At 50.5% G+C, this 16,296-nt stretch overlaps 1 protein-coding gene across 5 annotated transcripts in view; it reads right to left on the bottom strand.

Annotated features, from left to right (window-relative positions):
• NBEAL1 (neurobeachin like 1) overlaps positions 1-16,296 on the bottom strand; it is a 200,935-nt gene that overhangs the window by 104,589 nt on the left and 80,050 nt on the right. For all 5 annotated transcript variants that reach the window (XM_044305049.1, XM_044305051.1, XM_044305048.1 and 2 more), the window contains 2 exons: positions 9,674-9,842; positions 7,555-7,688 (listed from right to left, as the gene is read on the bottom strand). In XM_044305049.1, the coding sequence (XP_044160984.1) occupies positions 7,555-7,688; positions 9,674-9,842 (303 nt within the window). The remainder of the gene's footprint in view (positions 1-7,554; positions 7,689-9,673; positions 9,843-16,296) is intronic.

Here is a 16,296-nt window from a genome sequence, read left to right as displayed (position 1 = left end):
CGCTCTTCCCCACACCGAATCATTATTTACTGCCAGCAGATCGGGATTAGACAGCACGATCGGACGCTGGCAAGCAATGATTTTTAAACCTGCTTAAAGATTGTATTTCATTGTTTATCAGGTAATCGGAGGCAATATTACACAGGCAGATCAATGCTACGAACATTTCAACGATTGCTTGTTAGCCATCAACAGATAAGCAGTAAGGTGATCTGTACAGACCAAGAGGTGGTGCCTAATAAACTTTGTGGCCAGTGCGAAAACTGCAGGATTTTATGGTTTGACATGGAAAATTTAAAATAACAAATCAAAAATCCTTTACAAATATGTCCAACATAAAACCATGATTTAAAGGGAACATGTCACCGGGATTTTGGGTATAGAGCTGAGGACATGGGTTGCTAGATGGCCGCTAGCACATCCACAATATCCAGTCCCCAAAGCTCTGTGTGCCTTTATTGTGTAAAAAAACAGATTTGATACATATGCAAATTAACCTGAGATGAGTCCTGTCCCTGACTCATCTCACGTTAATTTGCATATGTATCAAATCGTTTTTTTTACACAATAAAAGCACACAGAGCTATGGGGACTGGATATTGCGGATGTGCTAGCGGCCATCTAGCAACCCATGCCCTCAGCTCTATACACAAAATCCCGGGGACAGGTTCCCTTTAAATAGGTAATTTATGATAACACATTCCCTTTAAAGAGATCCTGTCGATGCCTTATGATTGACAGTTCCCTAGGGAGAAAACTAAGGAGAGAACTTTCAATTATTGCCAGGTGGGCAGGGAGATAGGGAACCCATGAGTAAGCTGGACTATTCTCTGGCATCTATCACTGTTCTCTGATGCAGATCTCAGCAGTTGCGTTACTTTATCAGAAAAGTAACAGACTATTGATTTCAGTATTAATGAGGGCAGCATAAAGGATGTGACAGGTTGCCTTTAAGTAATGTTTGTGCTATAGTAATAAAAGAGGAGGCCATGGTTTAACTCCTTTGCACACCTTAATGACTGTACACCCCAGGAGGTGTGTATGGAGAAAACGAGATTTTTGTATAACTTACCAGTAAAATCTCTTTCTCGCTCTTTCCTTGGGGGACACAGAAGACCTTGGGTATAGCTCATCTCCATAGGAGGCGTGACACTAAGTGAAGACTGTTAAGCCCCTCCTCCACAGCTATACCCTCAGCCTGGAGAGAGAGACTGCCAGTTGCGTGTCCAAGCAGTGAGAAAAGGCAAAGTCCAACAAGGAACCAACAAGCCAACAACCCGACGGGTAACAAAAACTCGGAAACCGTACAGAGAAAAAAACAATGAATGGGTGGGTGCTGTGTCCCCCAAGGAAAGAGCGAGAAAGAGATTTTACTGGTAAGTTATACAAAAATCTCGTTTTCTCGCCCAGTTTCCTTGGGGGACACAGAAGACCTTGGGACGTTCAAAAGCAGTCCAAAAGGGGGAGGGACCACAGCACCAAGGTGAAGCACCCGAAAGGCACCAATGAACCGGCGCCTGCAAACCCAGGCGGGGCAAGGCAACATCTGCCAAAGTCAAAGTATGCACCCTGAAGAACTCGGTAAGGCGCGTAAGGTAGACCCGTGGCCGCCTTGCCCAAATGCATGGCCGAAGCCCAATGCCTCCGGCCCAGGAGGCACCAACCGCTCTGGTGAAATGAACGGTGACACCAAAGACAGAATCCTGCCCTCGGTGCGGTAACCTCAGCGATAGCCAAACCGATCAAGCGGAGGAAAACCACCCTGGAGTCCGTCAACCCTATGCACAGACCTCCTGGAAACCCAAGAGGCCGAACGGCTACAAGAGTCGGAGATCCCCAAGTAAAAACGGCAAGGCCCAAACAGGTGAGGTGTTGAAGCGAAAGGCAAACACCACCTACAGAAGGAAGGAAGGAAGGAAGGAAGAAACGGGATGTAGAACAGCCCTGTCCTGGAAAAGACAGAAGGCTCGTAACAAAAAAAGGACCATCCCGGCACCTGTCAGAGACACGACTGATACGGAACACAACCGTACAGGACAGAAGGGGTAGAGAGAACTTCTGTAACGGCTCCAAGGACAAGATTGGAGCGCCGAGAGCTCAGTATATAGTCCCCAGGGCGGTACCGAAGGACAGCACAGAGGAACCAAAGAGCCACTCCGAGGAAGAAGGTCTTGGCAGGCCCAGAGGGCCGAGAACGCTGGAAGAGGAAGAACAGCGCCGACACTTGACACCTCAAGTAAAAGACCGAACCATGGGGAGAGAAATTCAGAGTGGGGAATGCACAGCTTCCCACAGAAACCCAGACAAAAAAACCTAAGTCTTACGACAGATCCTGGACGGAACACAGCCAGGAGTGGACAGTAGCGAACCCGCTAGAGTCGCCTGGCAAGCGGGCGAAAACCCAATGTGATCAGGCGCAGACCAGCAACACAGGCAGAAGGGTCGACAAAACTAGACCCGTCGGCCCTCGAACAACGTTATCCCGTATCCACCCGAGTGGGGGAGCAGGACAGATGGAAAGAACCCAAAGGATCCGCCAGATGCCAGGAGAAGACAGGCTAAAGTCCATGCTGATGTAACCACGTTGTACCGTCCCGGTGTGGGAGATCAAGGACAATCTGGACCGAAAAGGTAGTCCCCCCAAGTTATCGAGAAGGTAAGTCTACAGCAGGACCATCGTCTTAGAATGGGCCACGCAATCTGCACCCAGCGGGAGGACAGAACGCGGTAGACTCGGTAAATAGGCACACAGCTAATACAGCCAGTGTGAACAAGGGAGACAGTACGAGACCAAAAGGAACACCGGAACCATCCACATGAACAACCATGCTCTCCCCAGAGGGGAGGACAGCGAAGAAACAGCCTCTGAAATCTGGCGGGAAGCCACATTGGAGCGATCTGTACCGAGCGGGAGCCAAACAAGGCCGGCGAGATAAGGCAGTCGAGACAGAGGCCGGCATAACACCCTCCAACCGAAAGGAGGAGGAGTGGGCAACAGGGAAGCCATAGGACCGCTCAAAAGCAGAACCCGCTATACTGTGAGACGCCCGGTCCACCGCCTCGCAGAAGGCGAGTACCTTGAAGAACCCAAGGCGGAGGTCCTCCGGACCCGGGTAACTGAGCACCCAAGAGAAGTTGGGTGACCTTCCCGAGAAGAGCAGCCCGAACCTGGTAGCAGATCAGACAGAAGCGTAGAGGCGCCAAGAGGAAGGACTCATACCACACTGCATCCGAAGAGGAGGAAATTGCAGCAGGCAAGGGAACCGCAGTCCCGCCAGAGCAAACGAAGAATTCGAGAGGCGCTGCAGACAACAGCACTCTCGACTATGTGACCACCAGCGCAGGGAAGCAATGCCGCAGAAGGACGAATGGGCATGCATCTAGGACCCACGAACACTCCCTGGAATGTGAATGAGCACCACCCAGCTCGGTGCAGCAGAGAGCAATAGAACCTGTTCGGTCATGAGGACAGAATGAAACTCCTTAGGGACGAGTGCAAGGCTTGCGGCAAGCATTGCATCCCAAGAAACAAAGGTATGCCGCAGGAAGCAGGTGAGGCATACGGACGAGCAGCCCCGTAAGCAGCGAGAAGGCCAACCCACCTAGAAAAAGGGGGGCTCGCCCCAGAGTGCCACAGCATGTACGGAATTGCAAAGTGCAACCTGAAAGGGAGTTATGCACAAACCTAAGGGGGGAATTGTATCTGGCCAACAGCAGTCGGCAAGAGTGCAAAGGCCCGTCCCAAAAGGAAGTGATGCCTAAGGCCGTACCCACTTCAGAGAAGCAGGACATACCCTATAAACCAGCAGGATCGCAGGAGGTCCACCTAGCGAAAGGGTAACATGAACAGGGTATCCTAGCATTAAGTGAGTGTGCCACAATACACCCAACACTGAACTCAGCGAGAGTGCAACTACTCTGCCAACGAAGGGGGACATGTACAAGTCCAGCACAGCCATATAAGGACAGCCGTAAATCTCATGAGCGTGCCAAATTCTGCCCTTGAAATGAGAGGTGGTCACGCACAAGGCCAGCACCGTATCCAAAGGAAGTGCAAGCGTTCCACCCCTGTTAGAGGGCCATTCTCATGGCCAGCAATGTATCCGGTGAGAGTGTAGCATGCCGCCCAGAAAAAAGGGGGGTAAAGCACATGGCCAGCATCTCATCCAGGGAGAGTGCGAGCACACCGCCATGCATGGGAGTCATACACATGGCCAGCAACGTACTGGCGAGAGACAAACAGTCACTAAGAATGCGTGCATGTCGCCTGAGGAAGGAAGGCAAGCCCCTGGCTGGCAGCGAATCCAGCAAGAGTGCGTACACCGCCCACGGAAGAGGGGTCATGCATATGGCCGACAGCGGATCCAGCGAGAGTGCAAGCACCCTGCCATGTATGGGGCACATGCACATGGCCAGCGACGTACCTGCGAGGAAACAACCACAGACAGAGGGATGTATGTAAGCTGCCTGAGGGAAGGAGGCATACCCAAGGCCGGCAGGGAATCCAATGAGAGTGCAGCATACCGCCTAAGAAATGGCCGGCAGCGAAACCAGTGAGAGTGCAGCATAATAACATAGTACATAAGTACATCATAGCACATCAGTGAGAGTGCAGCATTCCGCCTATGGAAGGGGGTCGTGCACATAGCCAGTACCGTATCCGGTGAGAGTGCAGTATTCCGCCTAAAAAGGGGGGGGGGGGGGGGTCATGCACATGATCGGCAACAGATCCAGTGAGAGTGCTGCGTTCCGCCCAGGAAGGGGGTCACGCACATGGCCGGCAGCGAATCCAGTGAGTGCTGCGTACCGCCCACGGAAGGGGGTCACGCACATGGCCGGCAGCAAAAACCAGAGAGTGCAGCGTTCCGCTTATGGAAGGGGGTCGTGCACATGGCCAGCACCGTATCCGGTGAAGGTGCAGTATTCCGCCTAAGAAGGGGGTCATGCACATGGCCAGCCAGGGAGAGTGCAGTAGCCCGCCTAGGAGGGGGGGGGATGCACATGGCAGGCACCATAACTGGAGAGACGATGAATGCTGCCTGCAGAAGGGCCGAACGCACTTGGCCAGCACCGTATCCTGGAAGAGGCAAGAAAAAACCGCCTAAAAGGGGAAATACCCTAGCAGCGATGCAGGCTGGGAGTGCAACACCATGCCGCCTGAGGAAAGAGGTCATGCAGACATGCAGCATTACTGATGAGGCTGCAGCGTCCTGCGCAGTCTAATAGAAATCATGATCTATTATTATTTAATTTTTTATTTTTAATTTATTTATTTATTGAAACACAGCCTCTGAGGCTAAAGGGGAGCCACCATATAGGGGCACCTGAGAGACAGGAGAAAAGGGGGCCAACTAAACAGACCCATTTTTTGGGGGCCGGCCTGTACCCCAAAGGGTTAACAGGAATCCGGCCTGGAGGGCGGCGTGCGATCCCCTGGGGGCGGAGGAACCTCCAGGCGGGAAAAATTCGCGCCTGGAGAAGTTCCCGCCCCCTCCACCAGAGACCGGAATATTGCGGCCTAGTAGGCCGCGAAGCCGGGGGCTAAGTTGCCGCCCCGGCCCGTTATACCGCTGGGACCTGAGGCGGAATGCTGCGGCGTCCTGCCGCTTCAAACCGGCCGCGGGAGCCCACCCCGCGGGCCGGTCGGAAATGCGGCCCAGCAGGCCGCGAAGCATGGGACCAAATTTGCGGAGCCCCGCCGACCGGCACCTGCTGGGGCATAGTCAAGCCCAATGCCGGCCGCGGGAGCCCACCCCGCCGGCTGGAAGAGACAGGGACCCGGAATGGCGTTTGCCGGCCGCGGGAGCCCACCCCGCCGCCGGACGAGACAGGGGCCGGAATGGCGGCTTGCTGGCCGCGGGAGCCGCGGAGCCTAAAAATTTCTGCCGCACCGGAATATTAGTGCACACTCCGGTAAGGCCCAATGTGATCGGGGGGGGGGGCCCAATGTGAGGCCCAATGTGAAAGAGCAGATTGCCGCACTGCGGCACCCCAGGGGCCAGCCTAGGTCCAGCAGGGGAAGGGTCCAGAGGCCCAGTATGGGGGGTCAGGCACGCAGGAGACCATTGGCTGGGGGGTGGGGGACGTAGGGCTGGAGAAGCCACTCTCTTACCACAGCCGTCTTCACCCTCGGTCCATTCCAGCAGGGTCGCCCCTTCAGCTACTGGCACCGTAGTGGCAGGACGCTGGAAGAGGGACTTGGCGTGCGGGCGACCCTTGCGCTGGCGGGATGTAGGGGAGCTAGGCTGCCCTGATCCACCTTGCCTTCTGTGGGGGAGGCAGCAGTGCGGAGACCGGCACTGGCGCAGCTCAACCCCGGGAGAAACAGAGAGGTCTAGTGCGTCTCTGTTGTCCCTGATGTTCTGGAACAAAAAGAAAAGAAAAAAGTAAAAATCAAAAATTTAACAAGGAGAAAAGAGCCCTGCAGAGCAGGGAGTGTCTTGCCTCCTTGGACACTAAGCAAAAAACTGGCAGTCTCTCTCTCCAGGCTGAGGGTATAGCTGTGGAGGAGGGGCTTAACAGTCTTCACTTAGTGTCACGCCTCCTATGGAGATGAGCTATACCCAAGGTCTTCTGTGTCCCCCAAGGAAACTGGGCGAGAAAACTCACGAGCTAAGCCCGCTCCATACATGGTGGGTGTCAGCTGAAACCCACCCGCTGTAGCCTGGATCGGATATGGCAATAGCAACCGCGGCATCTGAGCAGTTAGAGAGAGGGATGGAGCTCCCTTTGTTCTCTGAATGATTGCAGTCTACGGTATAAGCAATTGAACTATCACATGTTTAAAGAGTAACTAAACTTTTATAATAATTTTTAATATGGTGTCCCCAATCCCCTAAAACATTTTTTGCTAATATACTTCATTAATTTTCTATTTTGACTAAGCTTTTACATCCTTAAAGCGCACCATTCATGGTGCGCTTAAAACTCAGATCTCCGAACACCACTGACAGCTCAGCAGTGTACAGAGTACTCATTTTATGAATGGGGCCGGAGCAGCGTAGGGAGTACAATGTGCGCTCCTGCCCGTGCTCCCAGGACAATTTCTAACTTCTGGCATAGTAAATGGGCACCCTGTACTCATGTACTATGCCAGAATTAGCTGAGCGGAGCGGGCTCCTGCTTCTGCCTGCTCCGCTGAGCTAAGGGAACGGTCTTGCAATTCTCTTTAGTTAGTCTTTAAGTCCTCTATACGGAGTAAAAAATATAAAAATAAAAAAACATTTTTAGAAAATATGAACAAGATCATTAAAAAATGTCCCTTTCCCAAATTTTATAAAAACAAAAATAAACAAAATCGGTATTGCCACGTCCAAAAATGTCTGAACTATTAAAATGCTAAAGTATCCTGCACGGATTTCCAACAGCAGCAAAGCCTTGTTAATCCCCATCGTTGGATGTAGCTATAACTAGGTTGTTCTAAGTAGATTTATGCAAACCTACCTAAAACAGAAGGAGCTTCAGTAAATAATATGGAGTTCAGTAGTTTATACACAGTATTCAGTGCAGAATTCCCCCATGCCCTTACAACAAATACATATACACTTGTGTTACCTTCTGCAGCAGTGCCCCTAATGTTGTAACTCCATGGGAATGCATCAGATTTTCCTGATTGATTGGATGTCTCTGAATAAAGTGCTTAATCAGCAAAACAAAAGTAGCTACAATATTTTTTTCCAGGCGAGCTTCTGCAACAGAAACAAAAAAAATATATATTTTTTTTTTATAGATTGATACCGAGAAGCAAAGACAGCACAAAGAGCCTCAATAAATACGACCCAAAACATACATGAAGCTCCTGAGTCTGTTTATCATCACCTTTAATTTCTTGGTTCTGTGGCAATTTCATTCAATTTGAATATTTAAAGGGGTTGTCCTGTCATTTATATTGATGACCTGTCCACAGGATAGGTCAATCAATATCGGATCGGTGGCGGTCTGACAACCGGCACCCCCACCGATCAGCTGTTTGAAGAGGAGGCAGCGCTCTATGCGACCTTCCACCCCCCACCACCACCACCGGTCTAATATTGATGACCTATCCCGACGGTAGGCCATCAATATAAAATGGCAGGACAAACCCTTTAAGCAACTGCAGAGATTCACAATTAACATAGTTAAAACAAGAGGCATATTCACCCAGTTCAACCAGTCTCAGATCAATTACATGTCATTCCCTACTAAATTAATTATAACCCTGAATCTCAAGTATCATTATATAAGTATTCAGCCTTGTGTTGAATGCTGTGATCTGTCACACACTGCAATATGTAATGGGACCCACGGAGTGATTTCACATGGTCTGATGCCCAGCCGTAAAAAGCGCCAATCGATAATCTATCAAGTTGGGCGACACTCATTTAAAAACCCCTTACACTGACCCATGGATATCGTATGGGGATGAATGATCACTAATACACTTTACATTATGTCAGGAGAATATCCCTAGTCCACAGTGTAACATGGCGTGCCGACCAGCAAGCAGTTTTCTGCTTGCATAAACAATCTAATCTGCTGACAAATGACCGTTTGCTTGACTGTTGGCAAGTCGCTGCCCTATTTACATGGGCTCAGCGCCCTGTGTAAGAGGTCCGAGCTAAAGGACTGTCAGATCAGAGGGAGTCCCAACACCAATCATGAGAACGGGGACCTCGCACCCCACAGGGTAACCCGACATGAACAAAGCAGCAGGCCGAGCGCACACACTGCTGCTTCATTCATCTTTATGGGAGTTCTGGAAATAGCCAGGCACTGTGTTCAGCTATCGTCAGAACACCCATAGAGATGAAGGAGCCGCAGTGCACATGTTCAACCTGATGCTTCATTCATTTCGGGATCCCTGTTCTGGTGATCAGTGGGTATGCAAGTGGTAGGACCCCCTCCAATCTACTAGTTACCCAATATCCTGAAGACAGGGCATACCTTGCTACCACAAGAATACCACGTAAATCAGAAATCCCCATGTTCATCAGATATCCTCCCCCATGCTTTAGACTGCAGGTTGCTGTGTTATAAGCACAAGCCTACCACAAGTTCAACAGGAAGTCAGTGTACAGTATATTTCCATTTCAGCAATAAGTGACAGACTATAGGTACTAAAAAAAATAGTGAGGGGGAAATATCAGGCAATTGCTACACATCAGTGCTAAGACAAGTGTGCCTCAATCAGGCTAATTTGAATAAATAATTCTGATGACCTTCAATAATAAAATTCAGGTTTGGAATATCTGGGGGTTTCCGGAGCAGGTTTTTAGCTTCTGACCTAACTCCCTGGCAGCAGTCAATGGGTGGGATGTGCATGCGGCACTAGAATGTGAGCCCTATACTGAACACTGGAAGCATTCGTCTACTTATAATAGAAGATTAAGATTTCCTTCACAGATTAAGTCAATGCTTCTTACAATTGCTTACAGATACACAGGCCGACCCTTCACTCTTCAGCAAGCAGAGGCTACAGTATGTGTGCTGTGGGACTCTGTCCAGCTCAGTAATGGCATTACAAAGGGAGGGTCATTACTGGAAGTGTTCCACATGATGGCACATACGCATATAAAATAGGATAACTATTCTCTTTTACAACAAAAGGCAGGAATTAGGGTTATTTAGCTGGGAAAAGGTAATGTTCAGTATAGGTAGAAATCATACACCAGGTCAGTATAAATAAAGGCGATACCTGAAGCCTTCGTGGAAGACACAACCACAAAATCTCCTTCAGTAGGGGTCAACAGTTCGGGGGGAAGACTGATACTCTCCGATTTGTCAGCGGCAAAGTCATTTAAACAGCTGATCTGCTCCAGTAGTGGAAACAATGTATTCAGCCCACCAATGCAGTTGATCATGTCCTGAAACAGAAATAAGGATGTGAGTATTTGGTCACCTGGAACTTACAAAGAGTACAATGTAATGATGCTAACTGCTTTACGTTTCACCTTCAGATTAGGGAATGGTTTCTATAGCAATTTCTCAGTAAAGGTGGATGTAGACAACGCAAGAGATGGAAGATGGACGAGAATGGTGGCATGTAAATGTTTCTAACAATTGAGCGATCTGACCAAAAACGCTCCCTCAACATCTAGGAAATCGCACTGAATTAAATCACATGACCCATTTAATATATGTACATATATATACAGGTATAGATATAAAGAAGGACGTGTGTATATATATATATATATATTTGTAGATTTTGTGTTCCGCGATCACTCAAAACCGCAACCATCGATTTCAACAAAACTTGGTATACACATCCCTTGCTACCTGGAAAGAAATCTTGTGGGGGTCTCCGCTCTCTAGGACGTACCGTTCCCGAGAGAGTCCCAAAAAGTTACCTGCATTAGCCAATAGAAGCCTGCAAGTCTTTCACTCATATCCCAACTGCCATAGACACGGTCACATGTCTCTTATCAGCCAATTGAAGCTCGCAGGCCCTTACTCTTCACATACACACCGTTTTACTCCAGGTTTCCATAACAACCCAGCCATTTTTCTTCACTGCTGCAGGTCAGGGCGCTGTGGAGGTCATAGTTCAGGGACAGGTAGGGTGGCCATTCAAGCTACCCAGTGCTGCTGTCAGAGTGAGCTGTTCAAAGGAACATCCCTTTGTCCGTCCAGGCCCTGCGCCGGATGGGGTACAGGGAGTCTGAAAGGCGGACTGTCCGGCCTAAAACTGTTATAGTGGACACTGTCGATATCTTTTAACGACACAGACAAACATTAACCCCTTAAGGACCGGGTCATGCTGGACCAGACTGATTTTTGCAAATCTGACATGAGTGATAACTTTAAAACGCTTCTAGTTATCCAAGCCATTCTGAGATTGTTTTCTCGTTTTTCAGAAAATTGCCAAAACCTACTTTTTAAGGACCAGTTCAGGTCTGAAGTCCCTTTGTGAGGCTTACATAAAAAGAAACCACCCAAAAATTACCCCATTTTAGAAACTACACCCCTCATGGTATTCCAACCTTATTTTACAAACGTTGTTAACCCTTTAGGTGTTCCACAAGAATTAATAGAAAATAAAGATAAAATGTAAGAATTTCACTTTTTTGGCAGATTTTCCATTTTAATATTTTGTTTTCCGCTAACAAAGCAAAGGTTAACAGCCAAACAAAATTCAATATTTCTTGCACTGATTCTGTAGTTTACAGAAACACCCTATATGTGGTCGTAAACTGCTGTACGGACACACAGCAGAGCTAAGAAGGAAAGGAACACCATATGGTTTTTGGAGGGCATCTTTCACTGGGATAACTTTAACTTGCCATGTCACATTTAAAGACCCTCTGATGCACCCCTAGAGTAGAAACTACAAAAAAGTGACCCGATTTTGGAAACAAAGGGATAAGGAGGCCGTTTTGTTAGTACTATATTAGGGTACAGATGATTTTTGGTTGCTCAATATTACACTTTTTGTGAGGCAAGGTAACAAAAAAAAACAAAAAACCTGTTTTGGCACCGTTTTTTTTTTTTTGTTATTTACAACGTTCATCTGACAGGTTAGATCATGAGCTATTTTTCAGCCATATTCTGAAAGCCATATATTTTATATATTTTTGGGGTGACTGTCTTATGTAGGGGCTCTTTTTTTCAGTATGAGATGACGTTTTGATTGGTACTATTTTGGGGTGCATATGACTGTTTGATCACTTGCTATTACACTTTTTGTGATGTAAGGTGACAAAAAAATGGCTTTTTCGATACAGTTTTATTTTTTTACGGTGTTCACCTGAGGGGTTAGGTCATATGATCTTTTTATAGAGCAGGTCGTTACTGACGTGGCAATACCTAATATGTATACTTTTTTATTTATTTTAATTTTACACAACAACAGCATTTTTTAAACAAAAATAAATAAATCATGTTTTAGTGTCTCCATAGTCTGAGAACCATAATTTTTTTTATTTTTTGGGCAATTTTGTTAGGTAGGGTATCATTTTTGCAGGATGAGATAACGGTTTGATTGGTACAATTTTGGGGTGCGTATAACTTTTTTATCGCTTGCTATTACACTTTTTGTGATGTAAGGTGAAAAAAAGGAGATTTTTGTATAACTTACCAGTTAAATCTCTTTCTCGCTCTTCCTTGGGGGACACAGACCTTGGGTATAGCTCAGCTCCCTAGGAGGCGTGACACTAAGTAAAACTGTTAAGCCCCTCCTCCATCAGCTATACCCTCAGCCTGGAGATAGAGGCTACCAGTTGCGTGTCCAAGTAGTGAAAGGATAACAACCAATAACGGAAACAACCAGCCAGCAACCCAACGGGGCGCCAGACCATAACCCTGTAACCAAACACAGAAGGGTGGGTGCTGTGTCCCCCAAGGAAGAGCGAGAAAGAGATTTAACTGGTAAGTTATACAAAAATCTCCTTTTCTCGCCCATTTTCCTTGGGGGACACAGACCTTGGGACGTTCAAGAGCAGTCCAAGAAGGGAGGGACCACAAACCCAAGGCGGACCACCACCAGAGCATCAGGAAACCGCTGCCTGCAAAACCAGGCGGCCCAAAGCAGCATCCGCTGACGCATGCGTATGCACCCTATAGAACTTTGTGAAAGTGTGCAGAGAGGACCAAGTGGCTGCTTTGCACAACTGTTCAGCCGAGGCCCGATGCCTCTGCGCCCAGGAAGCTCCGACTGCTCTGGTGGAATGAGCAGTGACGCCGAAAGGCGGAGGTCTGCCCTTGGCTCGATAAGCCTCAGACACCGCCAGGTTAATGAAACGGGCAATAGCCACCTTGGAGACCGCCAACCCTCTGCGCGAACCCTCCGGAACCACAAACAGGGAGTCCGTGCGCCGAAAGGACCCGGTGACCTCCAAGTAAATCCTCAACGCCCTGACCACATCCAGACGGTGCAGTTCCCGTTCTCTGGGGTGGGAAGGAGAGGGACAGAGCGACGGAAGGACGATGTCCTCATTGATGTGAAAGGCGGAGACCACCTTTGGCAGGAAAGTCGGGACAGGCCGAAGCACAACCTTATCCTGGTGGAAGATCAGGAAAGGTTCGGAGCAAGAAAGAGCCGCTAACTCCGACACCCGTCGGAGAGACGTGACGGCCACAAGAAAGATGACCTTGCAGGACAGAAGGCGAAGGGAGACCTCCCGTAAAGGCTCGAAGGGGGCTGATTGGAGCGCCGAGAGCACCACATTCAGGTCCCAGGAAGGAACTGGAGGGCGGTACGGCGGAACAGAGTGAGCCACCCCTTGTAAGAAGGTCTTAATTGGCCCTAGAGGGGCCAGGGGACGCTGGAGAAGAATAGACAGCGCCGAAATCTGACCCTTCAGAGAACTGAGGCACAGCCCCAGGTCCAGACCCGACTGGAGGAAGGACAGGATTGTGGGAAGAGAAAACCGGAGAGGTGGGATGCTCCGGGACTCACAGAACCCCAGATAGGACCTCCAAACCCGATAGTAGATCCTAGAGGATACGGGCTTACGAGCCCGGATCATGGTGCGGACTACGTCCGCGGAGAAACCCCGTCGCGTTAAGACGGCGGTCTCAATAGCCACGCCGTCAAACGTAGCGAGCCGAAATGCTCGTGGAAGATCGGTCCCTGAGAGAGAAGGTCTTCCCTGGAGGGCAGTGGCCACGGTGCGTCTGCCAACAGCAACATTAGGTCGGCGTACCAAGACCGGCGGGGCCAACCCGGGGCGATTAGAATCGCGGGGACGCCCTCTGCCGCGATCCTCCGAAGAACCCGTGGCAGGAGGGGAAAAGGAGGAAAGACGTACAGAAGGGAGAATTCGCGCCACGGAAGGACGAGCGCGTCGGCGCCGTATGCCTTCGGGTCCCGTGCCCTGGCCAGGTATAGGGGGACCTTGTGGTTGAATTTGGAGGCCATGAGGTCCACGTCGGGGCGACCCCAGCGAAGACAAAGGGCTTCGAACACCTCTTGCATCGCTGCAGCGCTGCGAGTGCCTCCCTGATGGTTTATGTATGCCACAGCCGTGGCATTGTCCGATTGGATCCGAACAGGGTGGCCCCTCAGCAGATGGGTCCAGTGTCTGGGGGACAGAAGAATCGCCCTCAGTTCCAGAATATTGATTGGAAGTCTGGACTCCGATAGAGACCAAACGCCCTGGCATCTGTGGTAATCACCAGCCAGTTCAGTGGAAGGAAGGACTTCCCCCTTAGAGGGATATGCAACCACCAGCCGAGGGAAGCCCGAGCCAGAAGAAAGGTCCTGTCCAGACTCCTCTGTGATTTGTCCCAGGCCGACAGAATTGCCCTCTGAAAGGTGCGGGATCGGAATTGTGCGAACGGCACCGCTTCGAAACAGGCAACCATCTTTCCCAACAACCGCATGCTGGATCTGAGGGAAGGGCGGTGATGACGGAGGAGACTGCGAAACGACCCGCGAAGGGCCAGACGCTTGTCCGACGGAAGGCGGACCTCCGCCAACTCTGTATCCAGGAAGATCAGCCGTCTGGAGGGGGTAAGGGAAGATTTGGGGTGGTTGATAATCCAACCGAACCGCGTCAGGGTCTCCAGAGTGAGTTCCACACTGCGGGATGTCTGAGAGAAGGAGGGTGCCTTGACCAGGATGTCGTCCAAGTATGGGAGAAGAAAAACACTTCTTGAACGTAGAAGGGCCAAGACAGGGGCCAGGACCTTGGTGAACACTCGAGGAGCCGTCGCCAGACCAAAGGGAAGGGCGACGAAGTGGAAGTGATCGTCCCCCACCGCGAAGCGCAGGAAGCGGTGATGACATGGAGCAACCGGAACGTGGAGGTATGCATCCTGAATGTCGATTGAGGCCATGTAATCCCCTCTTTCCAGGGAGGCCACTGCGGACCTGAGAGACTCCATCCGGAATCTCTGCAGTCGGAGAAAACGGTTCAGGCGTTTTAGGTCCAAGATCGGACGCACTGAGCCTTCCTTCTTGGGAACCACAAAGAGGTTCGAGTAGAACCCCCTGAACCTTTCCGTCGGAGGCACGGGGGCGACGACACCCTTGTCCATTAGAGAGTGAAGGGCCGCGAAGAAGGCGGCCACTAGTACGGGATCTCGCGGAGGACGGGATCGGAAGAAACGGTCTGGCAGAATGGACGCAAATTCGATTTTGTATCCGCAAGATACAATCTCGAGCGCCCATGCGTCTGAGATGTGGGCCCGCCATACGTTCCTGAATAGGAGAAGGCGGCCCCCCACCCGGGTGGGTGGGGGTGCACCTTCAGGCAGAGGGCTGCTGGCCTGTGGGAGCCCGTGCAGGCTGGGACTTGCGCCAGGTAGGTTGCGTCCGAAAAAACGGCTTCTTGCGTCTATCCTGGGCTGGGCCAGAGGAAGAAGAACTGGCCGCGGGTCTAGACCCGGTGGGCTTGCGAAAGGACCGAAAACGGGACGAACCAGCGCGACCACGGGGGGCGCCCATTGGCCTGGACTGGGGGAGGTGAGTACTCTTCCCACCCGTGGCCTCTGATATAAGTTCGTCCAGACGGGTTCCGAACAGGCGGGAACCCGTGAATGGTAGGCCGGCCAAAGAGCGTTTGGAAGCGGCGTCCGCCGCCCAAACCTTCAGCCAGAGTTCCCTCCTGACAGAAACTGCCAGGGCAGAGGAACGGGCAATGAGGGCACCCGCATCAAGGGAGGCCTCACAGACGAATTTTCCGGCCTGAACAATTAGTTGGGCTAAGGAACGGAGGTCCTGAACAGGGACGTCCGACCCTAACTCCCGTTCCAGTTGCAAACCCCATTCAGAGACCGCTTTGCCAACCCAGGCGGAGGCAAAGACCGGTCTAAGGGCCGAACCAGAGGCAGTAAATATGGCCTTGGAGAGGGATTCCGTACGACGGTCCTCAACAGACTGGAGGGAAGATCCGTCCTGTACAGGAATAGTAGTGCATTTGGACAGGCGAGCCACGGGAGGATCAACCTTAGGCGGGGATGTCCACGTGGTCACAGAATCTGCTGGAAAGGGATAACAAATGTCCAGCTTTTTGGGTGTAATAAAGCGGACGTTAGGCCGAGTCCAAGCCTTGGATACCACAGAAGAAAAATCAGCGTGTATGGGAAAAACCTTGGAGGCCTGTTTGGGGCGGAGAAAGGACACGCCGGCCTGTTCAGAGCTGGGGGGGTCATCGTGTAGCTGAAAGGTATCACGGATGCTAGTGACAAGATGCCCCACCGCGGACGCCAATGTGGACGGAAGCTCTGAGTCCATGTCCACGTCCGAATCCACCAGTTCTCCCTCAGAAAGCGTATCCATTTGAGAGGATAGACTTGACTGAGCTCGCACGCATGGCGGAGAGAGCGAAGCATCTGGAGAAGATGTGCGCTCAACCCTTGAACGTTTCTGAGTAT

This window comes from Bufo gargarizans, chromosome 8 (genome assembly GCF_014858855.1).
Source record: "Bufo gargarizans isolate SCDJY-AF-19 chromosome 8, ASM1485885v1, whole genome shotgun sequence".
Classification (NCBI taxonomy): domain Eukaryota; kingdom Metazoa; phylum Chordata; class Amphibia; order Anura; family Bufonidae; genus Bufo; species Bufo gargarizans.
The sequence above is the reverse complement of the archived record's forward strand: the minus strand, read 5'-3'. Positions and strand labels throughout refer to the sequence as shown.